Source organism: Falco punctatus (assembly GCF_963210335.1).
Source record: "Falco punctatus genome assembly, chromosome: 3".
NCBI lineage: Eukaryota > Metazoa > Chordata > Aves > Falconiformes > Falconidae > Falco > Falco punctatus.
Genome location: NC_137582.1, coordinates 43417415 through 43438882, shown reverse-complemented (window position 1 = coordinate 43438882; position 21468 = coordinate 43417415). Strand labels below are relative to the sequence as shown.

The following is a 21468-nucleotide window of genomic DNA, read 5'->3' as shown; positions in this document are numbered from 1 at the left end:
TTTGATGTGCTCCCAGTGACTCACCCTTAGAAATACTTTGAGCTTGCCCCTGCTGCTGTGATTTTGTATGTGCAAAACGAAATTTTAAAAGATACAATTTTCTTCTGCACTGGTCCTTGCTGTTTGTTTTTTTTTTTTTCCTGGAGATCTGAAACTGTTTCTCAGGTTGTTTTTAGAAGGTCTCCAAATACTGACTGCATATGGTCTATCATCATGTATGAGGTACACAAAGACAAATATATATCTCTTGAGTTGAAAAATGTCAGTCTCAAAAGGCAACTGTTTTGGAAAGCACTTGCCTCTGTTGCAAAGGCTTTCTTTGGCTGCATAAATCGAGTCGTACAAGGGTAGTTTTGGTATTTATCGTAGGACGTTTAGTGATCACAATAAAATCATGAAAGGCAAGATACCGTTTGCAGTTTGTACTTGTATAGGTAGGAGGACTTCATCTTATAGCTGGCTCATCAGCTTAGTAAGTTGTAGCAAATGTAGGTGAAATCCGCATTTCTGCAACATGCTGGCTGTAGGTGGCAATGCCGGTGCTCACCATCCACTGATGAGTGACTGCTCACTACAGGGTAAATGGGCACAGACAAAAGGTGAGATGGATGGAAAGCCTCCCCTTTACAAATATTTTTGGTCAAAACAACAAGCAGAGTTTGCAGGATGGGGAGAGGGGAAGGCTGCATTGTCATTTTACTCCAAGTCCCACATTTGGGTGGGCAGAAATGCAGGCAGCAGCCTCATTTTTTTTAGGATGTGTTGCTCAGACAGCCAGGACTTCTCACCAGAGCTGAGCAAGGCAGGGCAAAGCTGGATGGGAGACAGACGGTGTGGCTGGGGGTCCCCCCACGCAACAGTGGTGGTTGCTCCCCTCTCTTGCCCCACAAGGGCACCCACCAGCCCAGTCCTCTTCCAGCAGCTGAGCTGTTGTGCAAAGCCCTCAAGTGAGCCCTGCCGACCCCAGGAGTGCAGCAAGCTGCTGGAGGCAGCCAGGTGCAGGCAGGTGTTGATCCTTTCCCAGGGGATAATAGGCAGTTGCCCACCTGCTTCAGGCAGCTGCCAGTGGAGGGGTTTGCCTGCCCCTGGGCTGGGTGGCAGGGGTGCCAGGGTGCTTTCTCAACCCCGAGAGCAGGCTGGATGTGGGGGGGCGGCAGGCCAGGGGTCACCGTCACCCCATGGACTGGGATGCTCCATGCCACCCACCACGTCCGGGTGAGGATGCCTGGGCAAGGAGCCTGGTGCTTGCAGAGTAGGCTTTGTCTCTGATGGGCTGTGGGGAGATAAGTCACATGCGGGTTCTCCTCTGGCAAGAATACGCTTTTTCTCTTTGTTTTCCAGTCATGCAAGAGAACCACAGGGCAGATTTTCTGTGACTGACACACAAGAGCTTCACAGCACTAGTACAAGATAAGAGGTTGCAGAGGGGAATTCTGTGAATGCAGAACCCAGGGATGTCATTATGGCATTGAAACCTGAACCTGAACGTCGCTCAACCTCTCCTTCCTTCTCCAAATCCCTCTCCTAAACCCACTGCTTTGCAGCCAGCCTTCCAGGCTCTCCTGGCTGTCAGTTCACAGCCCACAAGCCATTACTTGCCTGCAAAAATAGAGGAGTTAAAGGCAAGTATATCTCTAGTAATTAGTGTTCTGGTTATGTCGTCAAAGCCAGGTAACATTCCCAGGCAAGCAATACCGAAAAACATTTTCATTAAGAAATGGTATTTTCTTCTTGGTAATGTCTGGCATATATCCAGACTTTCTGTCCAGGAGTGGGGTTAAGGCAGGTCCTCTCGCCCTTTGTTAGTCCCTTGAGAGATGGCTTGGCTTGGTGACTCTTTGGAGGTGGACAGCTGTGTGTGCTGGTGGTCTTCCCTTGTGGGTGTGGAAGGGGAGGAAAAGGACGGTGATGGGGCTGCCAGGGAGAGACAGGAGGGTGCTGGGCTCTTTCTCAGTGCAAGTTCTTTGAAATCCAGCCTAAGCAATCCCTGCCGAAGATTACCTGCGGGACCATCCCATGCCTCTACAGCCTCTTGGGCTTTGCTCTTCCCTCCTTGCCACAGTGAGGTCATAAAATGCACGGCTTTCCAGGCACTTCTCATTGAGCCTTCACAAGCACAGCTGAACCTCTGTGTTTCTTTACCTAGCAATCACTGCTGTGGTTCCTAATACTTTGACAGAAAAACCTGTACTACTTCTTCATGTGTCTGAACTACATATTCCTGCCAGAAAAATATTTCAGCTTAGGCCTGGCTGCAGAAGGTGGTTTTATTTTTGTTTTGTCAGCTCCTTTTTGTGGCTGTGCTGTTTATTATCTGTTCCATGTTAGCGTGCTTCAGCACACAGAAAGGAGAAAACCAGCAGTAGGCTGTCCCTCACGTTGTTGCCATCAGATGTCCTCTGCAGATGCATCAGGTGTCACGCTCAGCCTGTTAACAGAAGGCTTTGGTGGGCTACCATAGGTAAGTTAAATTCACCACCTTTACACCCCAGTGGCACATTACACCCTGAGAGGTGTCTCAGTTCATTGTCCAAAGGTCAGCATGACCCTGAAGCTTTTTTCCATGCAGTGAACAACGCCTTCCATACATCACAGTATGCAGGTGTTTCTGTGCGCTGACTTTTCTAACCTTCAGCTTTTTCTCCCAGAATTTCTCTGTTTCTGTCTGTGAAGGGAGGCAGAAGTGCATTCCTCTTTCCCATGGGGATGGCTTTCCTCATCTAATTCAGAGCCCCTTATTAAAGGTTTTGATGCGCAAGGGCCAGCTGACTCAGAGCTAGGAGGGTAGGAATGAGGCACTGAAATTCCTCCAGATGCGAAAGTCACCTCTGACCCAGCCACGAGGGGAGGGGAAGAAGAGAAATATCTTCTGGCTGCTGCCAGGAAAGGCTCCCTGCTGGCCCTGCCAAAGCCCCAGCTGTCTCTGGCTCAGCTGCTGAAGCAGCTTCTCCCGCTCGGCTCCAGGCTGTGGTCTGCACCAGGCAGTTGAAGCAAAGGTGTGATTTCAAACGGATTTAACTAAGCTGTCACAAATTTGCCTTGAATGCAAACGTTCAGAAAAATGTATTTCTTTCTATGTGAGTGCTGGCAAATGTGTATGTTTACACAGGGGAAATTCCAGCTCTGCATGCTGCAAATGGGTGAGGATTTCACCCAAGCAACTAAAAAGCAAGCAAGGCATTGAAAATAAAGTAGCCAATAATACATTTAATTTAATGTGATTCATTGACATTGCATGGAGAGAACAGTATTCATTTTCATGTGGAAATCAATGAAAACCTTCAGTTTTGTGTTTTCCTGAAGTACACTGTTTCCAGACTGGTGCTGCATGCAGATAAAGGGCCCTGCACTGGAGTTGGGGTCTCCCCCAGGATGTGTAGGGGACTCACTCAGCCACTCTCCAGCGTATTTCAGATGTAAGCCTATACAGTCACGAGGTAGAATAAACATGAAAGCTTTCTCCAAGACACTTAACAGAGAAAGTATTATATTTATTGATAGAAAGAGAAGACAATATTCTGATTACATGTACGGTACAGTAGCAAAGTGATTTTGTACAGTACAGTAGCAAAGTGATTTTATACAGTACATGCAGGGACTTTGGCTTAAATTTGAGGATGAGATATTTATTGCTTGTACAGTTGTGTGATAAATTATTGGCAAGTAGAAGCACAGATGGCTTTCCCTTAAGATCAGGCATCGCATGCCACAAATTATCTGGGAAATTGTAATTTTAAAAATAACTCTGGAACAAGTGCCAAGCTGAGAGGGATATCAGTGTCTAATAAACAGATATAAACACAGCAGTGCCCAAAACTGAAATATATTTGAATTAAACTATGCGGAGAGAGAGCATGTACAATTAGCACCTATTCTTTAGCAGTACAAATGAAAGCTTTTCATACTGTATTTCTTCTGTCGCTCTCTCATCAGGAAATTCAAATGAAGTTTTTCATGCATATTTAAGTTGCTGTGGAGTTAATAACTTGAGTATTTGTGTTAGATTCTTATGTTACAACTCCTAAAAAAAAAAATCACACCAAAAGAAACTTATGCACAGTAATAGGCAGGCAATTTTTTTTAACTGTTTTTCGGGGTGGTGATGTGTTTACACCCTGAAGTGTCTGAGCTTCCCTGCAGCCATCACTCCTATTGTCTTCTCCAGCAACCACGTGTACTTCCCGCCTTGGAAAGGCAAGATCCTGGAGCCTGCTGAAGCACATGGGCCAAATTGTGCCCTGCACCTCACCGGCATGGCTGCTTGCAAAGGAGGGCACTTGTCAGCTGCAGCGTGTGGCTGGGCAGAGCGGGGCAGCCCTGTGCTCTCTGCCGCCATGCAGAGATAAGGGGGGAGCGGATTGTGTTTGCTTATCACTCGGCCTCCTCCTCCTTAAGGGGTGAAAGCCACCATGTGAGGGTGAGGAGAGCCAGGGCCCTGCTGGCAACCGCTCCCCCCCCCCATCTCCCCCCCAACCCCCCCCCCCCCCCCGCCAGCCGTCACCTGTCCCAGCCTGTCCTCCTCTCACGCGCTTATATGGGCACGGCAGGATGGTATCTTGTGACGCCACACTGCTAAAAACAGCCCCGGCTCCCTTCGGCCCCTTGTTTAAACAATGTCCTCTGCCCGGAGCAACCCAGAGAGCCTCTGATCGCAGCACAGCCTTGGACTTATTTCAAGGGAAATTAACCCGGAAACCCCTCCGTGAGGCCGTGATCCTGAGCATATGCCCCTGGACAAGCTAGGAATGAGCACCTCCCTGAACTACAAGTCCTTCTCCAAAGAGCAGCAGACCATGGATAACCTGGAGAAACAGCTGATTTGCCCCATCTGCTTGGAGATGTTCACCAAGCCTGTGGTCATCCTGCCCTGCCAGCACAACCTCTGCCGGAAATGTGCCAGCGACATTTTCCAGGTAGGTTTCTTCCCACAGAAAGTTCTGCGTCCTGAGCAACACTGACTGAAATGAATGGAAAAGCAGATTTTTCACACATTTTGGTTGATTGCTTTTAACAGTTGGTAAGATGGGGTGGGGGAATCATTTAAAGCAGAAGTTGAGTGTCCCCAGGGGCTAGGGCTGAGCTCAGAGCAGATTAAAGTGTCACCTGTTAGCTGCAGGGACGTGGCCGTGAGTGCGAGCTGAGGAACGAACTGGTCCCTCAGCCAGCAGTCACCAAGTGGTGGTGACTTTCCTGCGGGTGGCTTGCTGGAGCTACCTTCTCCTTGGGCATGCTGACAAAGTTTCCTACAAGCATGGTTTTGCACTGCTGCTTTTGAAAGAGGTTTTTGTGGTTTGGCATGGCCTTACTCATCTCTCCTTGTGCTGCTTGGCAAGAGCAGGCCTCCAACCCCTACCTGCCGACCCGGGGAGGCACAACCATGGCATCGGGAGGTCGCTTTCGCTGTCCCTCCTGCAGGCACGAAGTTGTCCTTGACCGGCATGGTGTCTATGGGCTGCAGAGGAACCTGCTGGTGGAGAACATCATCGACATCTACAAGCAGGAGTCTACAAGGTAAAGAGTGAATCTGTGCCCCTCTGGGGAGGTTTGCCACAAAAGCAGACGTGGCTTAGGAGGCTGGTGGCCTTTGGTCTTTCTGCTTGGCTCACGTGATGTTGATTTAGTTTTATTTCTTGGAAATGCGGAAAGGGATCGTGCTGCCATGCATGCCTATCTGTGTGCTGTGCAATGAAGTCAGCTCTTGCTGAGCACAGAAAACCATACCCAAACAGATGCTGAATTTCCCTGCTTCCACTTACAGCAGAGGATTGTGCTGTGCTGATTCACATGAGCAACACTCACCCCTGCAAGCAAAGCCCTTGAGGTCAGCATGGCTACTCACGTGAATAAGGAAAAAGTAGCTAGGTTCACATAGTTTGTTTTAAAAAGAGTTCAGTCAATTCTTACTTGTCTTTAATGTGTCTGTTCTTATGCTAAAGAAGGGAAAGAAATTTCAAATCATGGTAGAAAATCCTGAGGGACAGACAGTGCAAACAAGAAGCAGCCTGAATTTCACAGAGAAAATACCCTGCATCACAATGTCAAATTAAAACTCAATAAAAAAAATATCTTCATTCCTGTCACCTTGGGATGTGAACTCATGAAATCAAGTCTTACTTAGGACTCCCTAAAAGAGAAGGAATTGTCAGAAATAATACGTATCAGTGCTGAGGAATGGGTTAATCCTGAAAAGTGAGATTACTCCTGAATGTTTTTTGCCTTAGTTGGATGGGTAATGGATCCAGCAATAGAAAAATGTTGCATTGTATTTTGTCCTTCTCTGGGATGGGTCAGAGGAATGGTATCACCATCGGGAACTTAGTAGGGGGAAGCTAAGCCTGGCCCCAGGCCACCAAGCAAGCAGCTCTCACCCAGGGAAGCTGAGCTGCCTTTTGTCACCCGCCTGGATCCGTAGAGCCAGTTTTGCATGGCAAGGTGTTTTGTACACCTGAAGGAAGGTGTAATCCTGGTCATGCTCGCTGACAGTCTCCCCATCCCAACCCAACAAGGAGCTGGGTTTTGCAGGGACATTGAGATGGTATTGCTGGAGCAGGTGTACACAAACTTTCGAGCCCAGTGCCTGAATTGGCTTAGGGCATTTCTCCCCCCTTCTGGCAGAGGAGGACAGTCACCAACAAAGACAACATTTCAGAGCCCGATGGTGGCTTTGGTTATTCCTCGTTGTTTGAATCCCTTTGGGGACAGTTGTAGCTGGGCATAGGTTGGAGCTCCAAAGCATCGGAGAGCACAAAGTTGGCTTAAAATTGTCCTTTCTGCTGTCCTTTGCGCTCAGTGCCAAGGGAAGGTCAGCTACCCTTGTGTGTGTCATTGATACCCAAATATTATTTTAGTCAGGAAAAGCTTGGAGGAAATTACTCAGCAAAGCTATGGTGGTGGACTTTGCTTTCACCAAATAAGCTGGACATGTGTGACCTCATGTCTTTCTTGGTCTGGGTTTGTTTTCAGCTCACAGTTAAATTTAACTTAAAAAACAAAGAAATGCAGCTCCTTTTCCCATGTAACTTCATGGGCAAGTGGAACAAAATTCAACAGAACTGTAAGAGATTTAGTAAATTTTTTGGAATTCCATAGAAGTAAAACACATGATGAATAGAAAGGGAGAATAGGAAAAAATACAAATATGAACATATTTTTCCTTATATATTTGTCCAGAAGGTTTATTTAGTTCGTTAAGGTGTTTAATTAACTTTTTTATATGTCCTTAGAATGAAAGTTATCCTCAGGGTTACATAGCAGCAGCAATGCATAGCAACGTTATCTAAGCTATTTGCCACTTTGTAGGCCTCAGCTCCTTATCTCTCTCCACCTAACATACCTCAGGCTTCCATGAGAGCATGAGCAAGATCAGCCATGGCTTTACCCTGTGCTGTCCCACCAAAACCAAAAAGTCAAGGGAAATCAAGCCTTCTCCAACTCTTCCTTTTGTACCAGTCTCTACTAAACTGAGGGCTGGGGCCTGTCAGAGGCACGTAAGAGGAAGGGTGAGATGTGACCTTTGCCTCCTTGTTTCTTCCCAAGACAACCCTTCAAACTGGCAGTACCTGTGATTTCTAAACAGGAGCCTCTTCCCCTCAAGTCTTCCTGTGGGTATAATTTACCGTAACAGTGTGTGCCAGAATGATGCCAGCTCCCCGCTGCATTTCACATGAACTAAGGAGATTGAGGGGAATTTAGCTAGGGAGCAAGCTTTGCCTCCTGCTTGGGCAAAAATAATTTATTTCAAAAATATTTTTTTAAAACTTGAGGTTTTACATGTATTAAGGAATTGTGGTTTTAAAAATAAAAGCTGGGGCAGGAGCTGGGCCATAGGGTTGGGAGGCTCTGCCCAAGCCCTCACATGCCCTCCTATTACTAAAAAACCCACCATATAGTCACATCCATTGCTCATCAAATTCCAGCTGATGGCAACGTAGCCTGTTGCCCAATTTAGACTCTATTAGCAACACAAGGAAAGAAATCTTCAAGCAGGATGTGGCTCTGACAAAGCTTTGAAGGACTGAACCCAGTGAAAATAGAGTTGGCTAAAAAATTAAACCAGTCTTTGAAAGTCTCTAGGTCACTGATTACCTGAAATATCCAAGGCTCATCAGGGTGCCTGCTGCCACCAGGAAAGGGTAGCAGCAAGAGGCTGTGGCTTCTCACAAGTTCTGGCAGCCTCTAATGAGCTCGGCCGGCTATTTCTGATCAAAAGGTGTTTTGGGCTTTGTTACCAGCTGAATCCAGATCAGGGCGGGTTGAGCATTCTTTCTGCCTTGCACCTACCAGGGAGAGCCCTGGGCACAGGCAATCCCTGCAGCCCAAGCACAGACAGAGCAGTGTGTGCAGCAGCACGCACAGCAGAGACCAGGTGATGTGCTGAGAGAAGTGTGCATGGGCTCTGCGACAGGGTAGCCAGCACTGCCAGGAGCAGCTATCCCTGACACCTCAGAAGCCTCAGCTGGAGCTCCCAAGGGAAGACCTGGCTCTCCAGGATGGGCTTCAGGTATGCCTGGGGATCTCAAATGAGCTGGCCAGGCAGATGGGATCCCTGCCCACATGTTGCAGAGCAAGGGAGCTGCAGGAGAAGCGCCACAGATTTTGCAGAAAAAGAGATGAGAGAGATCACCTGGATCTTCTCCAACTCCCCATGGAGACAAAGCCCCAAGCTCACCTGTACCAATGGCTTTCCTGGGCCAAGCATTCAAGATAGTACTAGTGTTAATGGAGCTGCGAGACTCCCTATGTCAATATGAACTGTTATGATCTTCTCATTTTTCAAGCCCCATTTCTACCCTGAGTGTTGATGGGTTTTTCACTGCTTTTGGGAGAGTCCATCATTGTGGTTGATTTTCAAGGACCACCTCCTCCAAGCTCAAGAATGGTCTGTCCCCACATACAGGAACTCAAACAATGGTGGCAGGATATCTGAATTGATTAACAGGGGGCTCCTGATCAAAATAAAACATTAAAATAGAAGCAAAAAGAAGGTGGACAGGTGACTCAGGAATATTTTGAGACACTGTCCAAACATGTACAGATGGGGTTCAGGAAGTCAAAGCCCACCTGGAACTGAATCTGGTGAGGGACATGAAGGCTATTAAGAAGAGCTTCTACAGGTAAATCAGCAGCAAGAGAAAAATCAGGGAAAATGTTGGTCCACTGCTAAACAGAGCCGGGGCTCCTGTGACAAAGGGCAGAGAAAAGGCCAAGTACTCAATGCCTTCTTCACCTCAGCCTTTTCTGGAAAGATCAGTCCCAGGTCCCCAAGACCAATGGGAAAGTCTAAAGCAAGGAAAACTTACCCTCGGTGGAGAGGGATCAAGTTAGAGAACATTAAAAAGAACTGGACACCCTGATGGGAGGCACCCATGAGTGGTGAGGGAGCTGCTGATGTCATTGCAAGGCCACTCTCAATAATCTCTGGAAGGTTGTGATAATCAGGATAGATTGCTGAGGACTGGACTGGAAGAAAGCAAATGTTACTCCAATCTTCAAGATGTGCAGGAAGGAGAATCCAGGGAACTAAGGGCTGGTCATCCTCACACTGGTCATCCTCACACTTGTCCCCTGGAAGCTGTTCAAGCAAACCCTCCTGGAAGCCGTTTTCAAACATATGAAAGATGAAAAGGTGATTAGAAATAGTCAGCATGGATTTATGAAGGGGAAATCAGCCTGAACAACCTGGTAGCCTTATATAATGAGATAACTCAGCAAATGAGAGGAGAGCAGTGGATGTTGTTTATCTAGATTTTCAACACTGTCTCCTGTAACATCTTTATTGACAAACTGATGAAATAAGGTCTAGAGTAGACAGTGTACAGTGGACTGAAAACTGGCTGAACTGCCAGACTCAAAGGGTCATAGTAAGCAGCGTGAAGGCAGGTGGAAGACAGTCATCAGTGATGTATGCCCAAGATTGATACTGGGGCCAATACAGTTCAATATCTTCACTAATGATCTGACTGTGCCTTACACAGTCACACAGATTCTCTCTGACCAGATGCAGGCACTAGGTGATGTGACGGTACAGGAAGGGCTACAGCTATATTAGGGTCCTCAGTAAAAACACTATCAAAGTTGGATATATTATTTCAGTAGATGCTTTTTGGATTTGTAAAAATCCTAAGGAAAACATGCCTTCTAACTAAACAGCAGTTTTCCTAAGGTCTTACTTTTTCATTAATTAAAGTGTGCTCCTTTATGTGCCCAGCAACTTTGCATTTCATCACTAAGTCACAGAATCACAGAATGGGTGAGATTGGATGGGAGCTCTGGAGGTCATCTGGTCCAACACCACTGTTCAAGCAGGGTCACCCAGAGCTGGTTGCCCAGGAGCATGTCCAGATGGCTTTTGAGTATCTCCAAGAAAGGAGACTCCACAACCTCTCTGGGCAACCTCTACCAGTGCTCGCTCAATCATGCTCACAGTGAAAAAACGTTTCCTGATATTGAAGGAACCTCCTCTGTTTTAACCTATGCCCATTGCCTCTGATTATGTCACCGGGCACCATTGAAAAGAGCCTGGCACCATCCTCATTACACCCTCCATTCAGGTACTTAGATACCTGAAGGTACTGAGAAGATCAAGGTCATTGTTAAGATCTCTCTGAACCTTCTCTTACCCAGGATGAAAGTCCCAGCTCCCTCAGCTTTTGTCCACAGGACAGATGCTCTAGACCCTTAATCGTCTTCAGAGTCCTTTGCTGGGCTCTTTCCAGTATGTCCATGTCTCTCTTGTACTGCTGAGCCCAGAACTGGACCCAGTACTCCAGGTGTGGCCTCACCAGTGCTGAGAATCCTCCTCTCCATAAAACATGCACAACACACTGCACATTGAGGTCCAAACCTGGCTTTAACACAAAAGAATAAGCCTGTAGCAGTCAAACACAGGCTTAGCATCTCAAAAAGCAGTCAGAGAATGAGAGCACAAAGCTGTTAGGCCATTTCAGCAACCTGCTGCTTCTTTGGTCACAAGCACATCTGTGATCAATGTTTTCTTCTACTAAAGCCATACTGCCATTTTCCTATCCACTGCTCTTTAATATCCTGTTTCAGGAGCAGCCGCCATTTTAAACTTAGTGGTTGTATTTTGGCCTTTGCTACACCAATATAGACCCAGAGGATTGCTTCTAAAGTCAGGGAATGTTGTGCTAAAAACCTCTCCTTTTGCACAGCCTAGAAAGGAGGCTGTAGATCTGTTTACTTCTAGTCTTCTGTCGCTGTCTCCAGAGCCCCACTAGTTCAAGGAGTTCTGCCAGGTTTCTTCCAGCTCTTTGCGGCACCTTTGAAGGTTGGCTGCTTCTGGCTGAACTTGCTTGACACTGTCGCCTTTTTGCCCTGCACAATGTGTTTTTCATGCTAGCAGCGCCATTCCAGTGTCAAATAACATCCTCGTAGTTTCTAGTTCTGGTCTTGTAAATATTTGCATAAAGAGCAGCTATTTCAAGCTTAATTAATCATTTTGACATTCATTGTCTGTTACTGCCTTCACATGTAGGCCCTCCCAACGGTGCACTATCACATGAATGTATTAGGGGCTGTTTGCAGTCATCTGCAAACTACGTAAAGCTTTTTTTACAGTGGAGACACATCTCTTTTGACTACCATTGGAGTCCCTTATGTAAATGTGTGTTAGAAATCTGACCTGTATGACACAAGCTTCCTTCAGAAGTGTCCGTCTTGTTTTATTCCAGTATATTGTGTTATATTGCAGACTATAGATTTTCATTATGATCCCTTTAAATTCCAGTGCCCTCTTGAAATTAAAAAATATGAATGCATGAGACATTTTCTTTGTTGCTTGATCTTTCTTTAAATGCATCTAATTGATCACATTCCATTCCTTTCAGAAGAGAAAACCTGTACTTTGTCATTAAAAAGTAAATACCATGTCCGCTCTACCAAACTGTCTGGAAAAATTCTACTGTAACGTAATCTAAGATAAGGACTTTTTCATACATTTTAAAACCTGAATAGAATGACTCCTTACTACAGAGCTCTGTAGAACGGCTTTTAATAAAATATTTCCATGTAATTCTATTAAATTCTGTAGTTTTGGAAAATATTTTCTAATGATAAAACAATATATATCTATGATGCCACTGCCCCACTTGCTACAGGTAAGTCATAGTTCTCCTTCCAAACGGTAGCAGAAGGGGATAATGGCTTACATTGGAAATATTTAATGTTGCTACAGTAGGAGTGTGTAGGAGTAAAAAAAAACATAGTAGGAATAAAAAAAACGATCTACTGACCCTGTCATCTGGCACCACATCCTCACCAGTCATGTGCTTGCCACAGATGTGCTCAGGGTGCTAAGCCTGAAGTGTGGGCTCAGAAAAGCATCAGCCTGCCCATGCGGACTGGACCAGAGCTTTCACTTACACCAGGAATGTCAGTTAAGTAACTGTCTCATTTAAAGGAAGCTACAACTAAATTAGTTCCTAAAATAGCAGGGATTGATTTGTGTGTGTATGGCTAAGTCATTTTGGTGAAGATATCAGGACCGAACTACAGTCTAGTGATAGTTCCTGGCTTTGCATAGGAGAGGAGCGCTTCTTGTGCAACCCATGCTTTTTGTGGTAGGTGCAATCAAGTCATCTACTGTTAAAAAGTCTGACACTGTGCAAGCTACACACATGCCACCCAGCTAAAGTTAATTCATGTGAGACCTTGTTTTGGTTGCTGGCCTAGTGTCAAAGCCATAAGGACCCCGTCCTGTTTGATATTGACAGTCCTGACTTGGGCCTCACAAAGCTCGTCAGCAGAGATACAGAGTTAAGGGCATAAAGGTCCATCAATACCTACAACTCTTGCTTCAAATTAGGCCCCTGCATAAGAGCTTGGCTGCATTAAAGCCAGGTGCCTCAGTGGTGAACCTGAAAGAAATTACATGTTTCCTATTTCAGACAGATGTTAGATAACATGCTAATTAAAGCACACAAGTAGCCTGAGATGAATCTTAGTGAGGTTATTTACATTTTAAAATATGAGCAAGAGTTCAGTCACACTGCTAGCTGGAATCCCCATATGAAGTCATGTTGCTATACTGTCTTCACACCCTGTTGTGTCAGGACACTAAGTGGTGCCGCTGTCTATTTAGTCACTCTTTGGCAGGTTTAAGTCTGTGTTGCGTATTCAGGTCAGCCACGGACACTGCTATACGAACGTGCTGTATTTCACGCTGATACCCTACATGTTGTCATCAGGAACCCATGAGCACCAAGTCTGTTTTAAAAACTCATTTTCTTTTGCAGGCCTGAAAGGAAGTGTGACCAGCCAATGTGCGAAGAGCACGAAGATGAGAGAATTAATATCTATTGTCTGAACTGTGAAATGCCCACCTGCTCCTTGTGCAAAGTCTTTGGTGCCCACAAAGACTGTCAAGTCGCTCCTCTTACAAACGTTTACCAGCAACAGAAGGTAAATATTTTTTGTTTTTCATGGTCTTCCCAGCAACGGACAGGACCATCAGCAGGAGAGTATTCCCATGGGCTTCCTGCAGGTTTCCAAAGGGGCCTGGGGTGCCTTTGCCATTCCTGCGTGTGAGTGAAAGGCCCACATGAATCTGTAGGAACTGTTTAGAAACATGGGAAAATAAATTTATGAGAGATCACACAGAGACCTATTACAGAGAACAGAACTATTACCCAATTTTTGTTAGTATAGTGAGTAAATATTTTAGATGGTTTGATGTGAAGCTGAGGATCTCTCTTTTGAGGTTCCTAATCTCCTTTTTTTTCAGTACTTTTAGGTCAGAAAAACAAATGTGATTTTCAACACATGAAATGGAAAGAGAACAGATCATTACAAATCAAATAGTTATCTATCAGGCACTTTTGCTTTTAAGCATCCCATTTTTAAGAAAAGTTAAGTGAAAAACCTCCTCTTCCAAGTGAATGCAGGAATATTCAATAGCTGGCAGCACAGGATGTACCTAACATCCTCTGCCCTTGCTGTCACCAGTAAAAGACTTGTTTATTTTTAATACAGTATTAATTTAAAGCCTGACTCACTGGGTTATCCTCCTGAGATAAACAGCTCATTTTTCTGGAGGGCCCCAGTGGGGCAAGCAATCAGACAGGCCAAGTTTGCAATCCCAGCCTCCAACGTTGTCACACAGATGCTTGTGTGTGGAAACTACAAATGAGAAGTCGATTTAGGAAAGTAGTTACAAACATCCTTTTCAATCAGAAAAGGAGGGAGAAGGGGGAGAATTTTCTTGGACTGAATCCATGCCCCTCCATCACTCCCTTTGCATGGAGATTTGTAAGCAGTGATTTCCTTCCCAGAGTACCTTGGAAAGGGGATGTCACACCCAAGACTGGAGGTGTAACCTGGAGGCTGCAGGATGCGTGCTTCAAAGAATCCTTTACAAAGCTGTGGAGGCCACAGACATGGTTGCTTCTGTCACTACAGCAGTGTGCCAAGGGCACCTCGCCCTCCCCAGCACCCTCACCAAGTTCCCTAGGGACTAGCTTCTCTGTCTCTCATCTTCTAAGGATACCTCACAGTCATGCCCATTCCCACGCTCAGGCTGTTCCCTTCTTCCACTCATTTCTCTCATGGCAATGGCTCAGCCTCCATCTTCTCCTTTTCTCCCTTTCCCTCTCACCACAGCCCCAGCCCCACTGCCCTCACTCCAGGAGCTCTGCAGTGCCCTGGTACCTCCAGGTCCATGGGCCACCTCTTCCCCTTTCCAAGGCCAAAAGCTACAGTCTTCAGGGAAATATCACAGTGGCATGGCTAGACCCCGACACTAAAAAAAAACACCCTCCAGAGATAGTGTCTTTTCTCTCAAGAAATCCAAAGTGAATATTTTGGGGCTATTGAAACAGCACTTCAGACAAAAGCACCTAGAAAAGCCTCCTAGAACAAAGTGCTTCCTCCTTTCCAAACTACCGTTTCTTCTCCATTAAAAGTTTCAAAAATGTCAATGTTGTCATAGTGTTTTGGGAGAAGAAACAAATGCTAAAGTACTAGCAAGCAGGTGATTTGGGGACAGGTAAAGCTCCGATTCTCCTTGGTTCTGGTGGAAAGAAGAGCTAATACCCTGGTACGGCCCATTCACCTCCTGCTCCTCACTGTTAGATGTGCCACCCTGAAAGTGGGATGGTGTCTAACACCCTTCTGCTTACTCTCTCATTACGTCTAGTCCGAGCTGAGTGATGGCATTGCAGTCCTGGTGGGGAGCAATGACAGAGTGCAAGGGATAGTCACACAGCTGGAGGAGACCTGCAAGACAGTTGAGGTAGGTACCACCTCTTTCAATGCAGTTATTTCAGTGTGAAGTCGCATCTTTGGACTGCTGGTAATAATCATTCTTTAACAGACCTCACTTTACCCAAATGCATTCCTGCATCATTTAGCGCTAAACCATTACCTGTGGCTTTGTACAATATCAGCTGTACAGCCTCAACCAAAGAATATGTCCTGCTTGGCACCGTGCCTCTAACATTGGCCATGTGGTTGAGAACAAAGAGTAAGGATAACCCGTGTCAGCACATCTTGCTAAGCATTCTTAGTAACATAGGATATCACTGAAATTAAAGCAAATCCAACAAAATGCCATCAACTCCCAGCTCATTTAACATCTAAGATCAGGTTCTAGAGCTGTAAAAGACCAGTACTTGTCTAAAGCCTGACTGGTCCTGTGTGCAGAGCCTTAGTCTCAGCCACAGCGTAGCCACAGTGCAGCTCCCAGGTATGTCAGTGAGCTCTGTATTTGGTTGTTTTGCCTTGTGCACAAGAAGTAATTTTTTAATGTACTTATGTTGTCCTTTAAGGAGTCTTGTTTGGTGCTTACTGGATTGTCTGGTAAAGTTCTTGCTCTGACAAAGCTGGTATTAGTTTTGTGGCATTCGATAGCAGAAGTGGCTTTCGTTTCTTTCAAGAGGCTTGTACCAGCAAAGCAAATATAAATACCATCTCTGACCAATTTGAACCTCACAGAGCAATAGGCTGAAAGGAGCTCATATGAATTGATTTTATGATCAGAGTTTGATGAAGCATCTAGTGAAGGAGTCGCATCCCTTTCAGCCCAATTAGAATTATATTGACCCTTCAGAGCTGGAGCAGAAAAGAGAAACAGCACAGAAAAAGACATTAATCCAAGGTGTATATATTCTAATTGGTAAGGAAAATTGATTCCACAGTCTACGTACACAATTGCCTAAGGCTCCTATTTCCTCAGAGCAAGAAAAAGCAGAAAATGTCCAAATTTGGCTCAAAGAACATAAAACCATTATCCCAAGTAAATGAGAGAGCATGTTAGTAGCAGTCAGAACTTTGTAGTCAGGAAGCCTTCACATTGCAATGATGAAATTGGCTGCTATCAGGGCTTTGCAGACAGAAACAAGCCTTTCAAGTAGGTTAACTGCAGAAATTTGAATGATACAAAAGCAAAAGCTTCTACTCATTTAAGTTCAACTAGCTGAACCAGAAACAAAACTTCAAACGTCTAGTCTGAAGTATGGAGAAAACATTGTGCTAAAAATACCTTCACAAATACAACGGTTTCTGAAACTAGCTTGCTTCCTCAGTCATCCACTCAGTTTAAAGTCCAACCTTTAAACTCAAAGGCCAAAGAAAGTGCAGCCATTTTACCTTCAGATGTTTTAATGGGCTTTTCACCTTTTAAGTCAAAGATTGCAGAAAATAGATCTTAGACCATACCTTGGCACTTCCATGTTACATTTCAAGCAATTTGACACATTTCCTACCATTCAAGAGCTTTGTCTGAATTGGCATCAGTTTGTCCTTGAAGATGAAAAGCTGCAGCTGGAGCTGAGAAATGTGCACACATGGAAATAACGCTTATAACCTAGGATGGTCTCTTCTCTCTGCTTAACACTTTGCAGAGAACAATAAATATCTGCTTTAGTAGAAAATAACGTGATCATTTTTCTTTGAGCTGGAATAAACAATAGCTTACAGTTCTAAATGTAGCTATTGCTCCTATCCAACCCTAAAAAGCAGAAAACCAAACAAAAAAATTGATTAATAATCGTATGGCTTTTAACTGATTGAAAGGTAGACAAAATACACATATTATACTGAAAATAAAAAAAGGAATATAAAACACGAAATACTGGAAAACGATAATAAATCACTAAGTACTGTTTAGTCTTGTAAACTATGTGAGTCAAATAATGAAGGAAAAAAAATTACAATGTTTCTTTCAAATGCTAATAACGTAGGCCAGTCAATACAGATACTTCAGAACAAGCAGCAAAACTCATGCTCAGTGGCAAGGCCTCCTCTTTTTTTTTTTTTTTTTTCTGTAGCAGTGCTTTAAAAAAAACAAAAAGACTGAGAACTTTTTAGAATGAAAACTCATGTATTTATTAACCTTTCTCATTACGCAGAATCTGATTGGGGTAATTCCATCAGGCAGAGACCTTGTATGGGAACATTTTATACAGAAGGAGAATATTTCAGAAATATTTCATCATTTGCAATTAGGAACCTGTTTTGCACTCTCACTCTTGAGGTTTACAGCTCTGTAATACCTGCTGGTGGCAGGAAATATTATATATTAGAGCACAAAGATAGGGAAGGATCTCTCAGGGCACCCTGCTGTCACTCTCTTGGCCCTTCTTCTACTAATGCTTGTCCTGTGTCAAATAGCAAAGATAGCACACACCTGTCTTGAAATTAAGGCTGTTTTACAAGTGATCTGAATGATATTTTAGAGGAGGTCATTGTAGACTAAACTGCAGAGGAGTCTGGAGCCAGCGGGAGTGCAGGAAACACTGGGAGAAAGCTAGGAGAAAAGGTGAAAAAGGAAGGAAAGAGTGAAAGAGGAGAGCTAGATAGGTGAAAGAGGAGAGGAAGATAATTTGAGATCTGAACAACAGAATGACACCCAGGAACTGTGACTCACTTTGTGTGAAAGCTTCCTTATCCCCACCCTATAATTCACTAATCAGGAATTTCTGGGAAGTGGCAAGGACCTCCAGAAAAGCAGGACAAGCCTGCTCCATTGCAAGGAGTTTTAAATTAAGGAGTGCCTGTTTAGCCTAGTCTTCCTCATCGGGAAGCAGAGGCGGATACTTGAGACAGTGCAACAAGATCTGTATTTGCTCCCCACCTCTCAACACAGTGATTTTTGGCCACACATCCATCTCTGAAAAGCTTTCTCCTTTGTATGATACAGAGCAGACTGTCACCACTGGGAGGAAAAAACTCTGGCTGAAAGTCAAGAAAAAAGTGGGATTCTCTCTGGCCAAGTGCTATGAATAATCAGTCTTATCACTTCCAAAAGTACTGTGAGACTGTTAATAATCCTGTGCTGCCAGGATCTCAGCATCATGCCTCCAGGGATGAAGATGAGGAATTGATTCAGCCTCAGTTCCTAGGAAAGAGATTTAAATAATCACGGCTATCCACAAGCAGATATAACCACAATAAGGTTATGCCCATCTGTGTGCCCTGGGGCACACAGATGACTCAGGTACTTCTGTTTGGTAGACCTCAGACATTATAGATAACCTATCTCAAATTTCCTCTTCATAAATCCTCTCTTGCAAACGCAATGTGTTCTTGTTAGAGAGCGCTCAATGAAGCAGTCATCAAACCCATCCTCCTTACCTAGTGAAATATGCTGTGTTATCTGGTTGGAAGGACAATAAAAGTGTCTCAAAAATGATGTGAAAACCATTGCCTGAAGGTAGGGGTTGGAACCTGATTCCTCCTTCTTGTCTTTGTGCTTTTGTCACACACCATTTTCTTTGTGGTACCTCTACCTCATTCAGTGCACAGTAAATGGAATATAATGGACGCCGACTGTCAAAATAGAGTCTAAGAGGGCATATGTGAAAATCAAGCCCATCCAGGACAGTTCCAAGTTCTCTGGTAGAAAAAAAGAAATTTCTCCAGAGCCAGTTTGAGATGATTGCTCCGTTAAAAACCATTCTGTTCATGTAAATGAACGCAGCTGCTAATATGTGGGGGGTTTTACTTTTTCTGCAGACTTCAATGTATAACTACAGACATCACAAATACCTTTTAAAAATTTTTATCAGACTGACAAATTATACAATGACCTGTTTGGGAGCTTTCCGTGGCTTGAAAGTCAGTCTGAGAGCAGTTTTAAAACTTTTGTTCAAAAGTTATAAAAGTCTCCAGGGTCATTCAGAATCCTTTGCACTGTTCAGAAAGAGGAATTTCTCTGATGAAAATGCTTCCAAGTAACTGTGAAAATCAAATCTCTTTTTAAGAACACAACATGTTTAACATAAACCAAATGTTTCACAGGAATGTTGCAGACGACAGAAAGAGCAGCTGTGTGAAAAATTTGATTATCTGTATTCTGTACTGGAAGAAAGAAAAAATGAGATGACACAAATAATTACTAGAACCCAAGAGGAGAAACTGGAACATGTCCGCTCCCTGATGAAGAAGTATGCAGACCATTTGGAAGCTGTGTCAAAGCTTGTTGAATCAGGAATTCAGTTCATGGAAGAACCAGAAATGGCTGTGTTTTTGCAGGTATAAAGTCTATAAGCAGAGATAGAAAAAAGAATGATGGGTTTATTGAAATACTATTTAAGCATTTCTCAATTTTAGGCACATTCAGAGTTTGGTCATCTTTGAGTGAACATTTATACAAACTCATTTTTTAAACACTTGCACCAGCACAGACAAATGACTAGTCTTCTTGTGAATAGTATCCAAACCATGAATGTGAGTATATGCTATTTGCACCAAAGTATACTATTCTGTGAATGAATTTCTAGTCCCCAAAGAAGAAACAGGAATTTTAACATTTTCCTACATATCTTTATTTTCCCACCACTATAATACATATATGTATATGAACTTCTGTGAGTTACAGGTTTCATTTGCATATTGACAGAGTGATTAACTTTCCAAGAATTAAATATGTATGTTCTAAGTCAGATTTTTATGCCTTTACTTTAATTTTTGTTATTTCTGCTTTCTTTCTGTAAACTTAGGAGAACTGATTAGGAAACCATTAACAGCCCATCCAGTGAATTCACTGGTGTAGAATTTCTGTCCTGCAGGTTTACAATTCCTCTATAGTAAAGGCTGAAACAGTGTTTTGTACAGAAAAAAAAAAAATCCCTCAAATAATTGCCTTTGAAGAGCACAATATTCTTTCCAGACAAATAAAATTTTGTGGCTCCAGAAGTATACCCTTATAGATAGTCAAAGATGTAGTTACTGTGACTAAAGATGGTAACGGAACAATTGCTTTTCACCACAAACACACACAAAAAAGAGCAAAAATATTTCCATTTCATTTTTGTAGAAATTGTACGTATTTCTCATCATATTCAGATTTTAATTAAAAAGTCTTCAGTGAACTAAAAGGTTTACCCAGCTGTATTCTAATTACCATCCAAATTTGATCTCATTCATAGATCTCATGGCTGTCATTTCTGAGATCCATTATTAGTGTGTTTAGAAGCAGCCAGTGTAAGAATTAGATCTCAATGTATAAAATCTCTGAAAAAAATGGAACCATTTAAGAAGTCAGTTATTTCCTTTTTGTTTTCACAGAATGCCAAAACATTACTACAAAAGTAAGTATTTAAACATGAGACTCTTGATCTTTATAATGAATTACAAATTATAAATTTATCTGGAAATTCAAATGCCAATAACCAATCTGTCTGTTTTAGAATTACTGAAGCATCTAAAGGATTCCAAATGGAAAAAATAGAGGATGGGTATGAAAACATGAACCAATTCACAGTAAACCTAAGTAGAGAAGAAAAAATAATACGAGCAATTGATTTTGACAGAGGTACGTAATTTATTTCACATAAATTGCGATCTTAAATTGCAGCTGTGTGTGATTTACATGATGATACTGTGTAGGAAAACTTGAATCAGATATTTATCTCCATCCCAAAGTGTAACTAGACTATTTTGATTCAATTGTAATCAAAAGCAAAAATCTATCACAGTTAAAAAATCACATAACCTGTTTCCACCATTAATCTTACCTTTTACGTGGCCTCACCTCAACACTTTCCTAAGCTCATGGATTTTTACTGACTCCTCATGTGAAAGGACCACAAAATTAATTTTTTATCTCTTTCTATAAAGTCCTTTTTCCCCTAAAAGATATCATTATTGTATGACCTGTCTGCTCTACAAAGTCATTAAAGAAATAGAATGTTTATTACTAAAAGAAGTACTAACAAAAGATACATTTTTTAAGCTATTATAAAAATTGAGAACTATAACAGAAATATAATCAAAATTGAAAATCACAGAGTTATAGAGGGAAGAAAAAATTGTCATCATCTTTCATGCATTTAACATCTCATGTCATGTCATTAGTCATGATGTCATGACATCAGTCATGATGTCATGACTAAACATGCTTAATATGTCTTTATAATAATGTGAAGTTGTAATTCTGCATTTATCAAAGTAGCCTGAAATCTAGGTTCACCTATGCTTTACCTTACAAAAGAAGCCACAAGAAGTTAATGA

General features: G+C 43.2%; 1 protein-coding gene across 4 annotated transcripts in view; it reads left to right on the top strand.

Moving 5' to 3' along the window:
- The first annotated feature begins 4352 nt into the window (after positions 1-4352).
- The window catches only part of TRIM55 (tripartite motif containing 55), a 38513-nt gene continuing 21397 nt past the window's right edge, over positions 4353-21468 (top strand). For 2 of the 4 annotated variants that reach the window (XM_080380443.1, XM_080380440.1), the window contains exons 1-7: positions 4353-4913; positions 5339-5511; positions 13254-13419; positions 15152-15247; positions 19255-19488; positions 20524-20546; positions 20646-20770. In XM_080380443.1, the coding sequence (XP_080236569.1) occupies positions 4725-4913; positions 5339-5511; positions 13254-13419; positions 15152-15247; positions 19255-19488; positions 20524-20546; positions 20646-20770 (1006 nt within the window). In that variant the 5' untranslated portion in view covers positions 4353-4724. The remainder of the gene's footprint in view (positions 4914-5338; positions 5512-13253; positions 13420-15151; positions 15248-19254; positions 19489-20523; positions 20547-20645; positions 20771-21468) is intronic. The other 2 variants (XM_080380442.1, XM_080380441.1) reach the window with 2 other exon arrangements.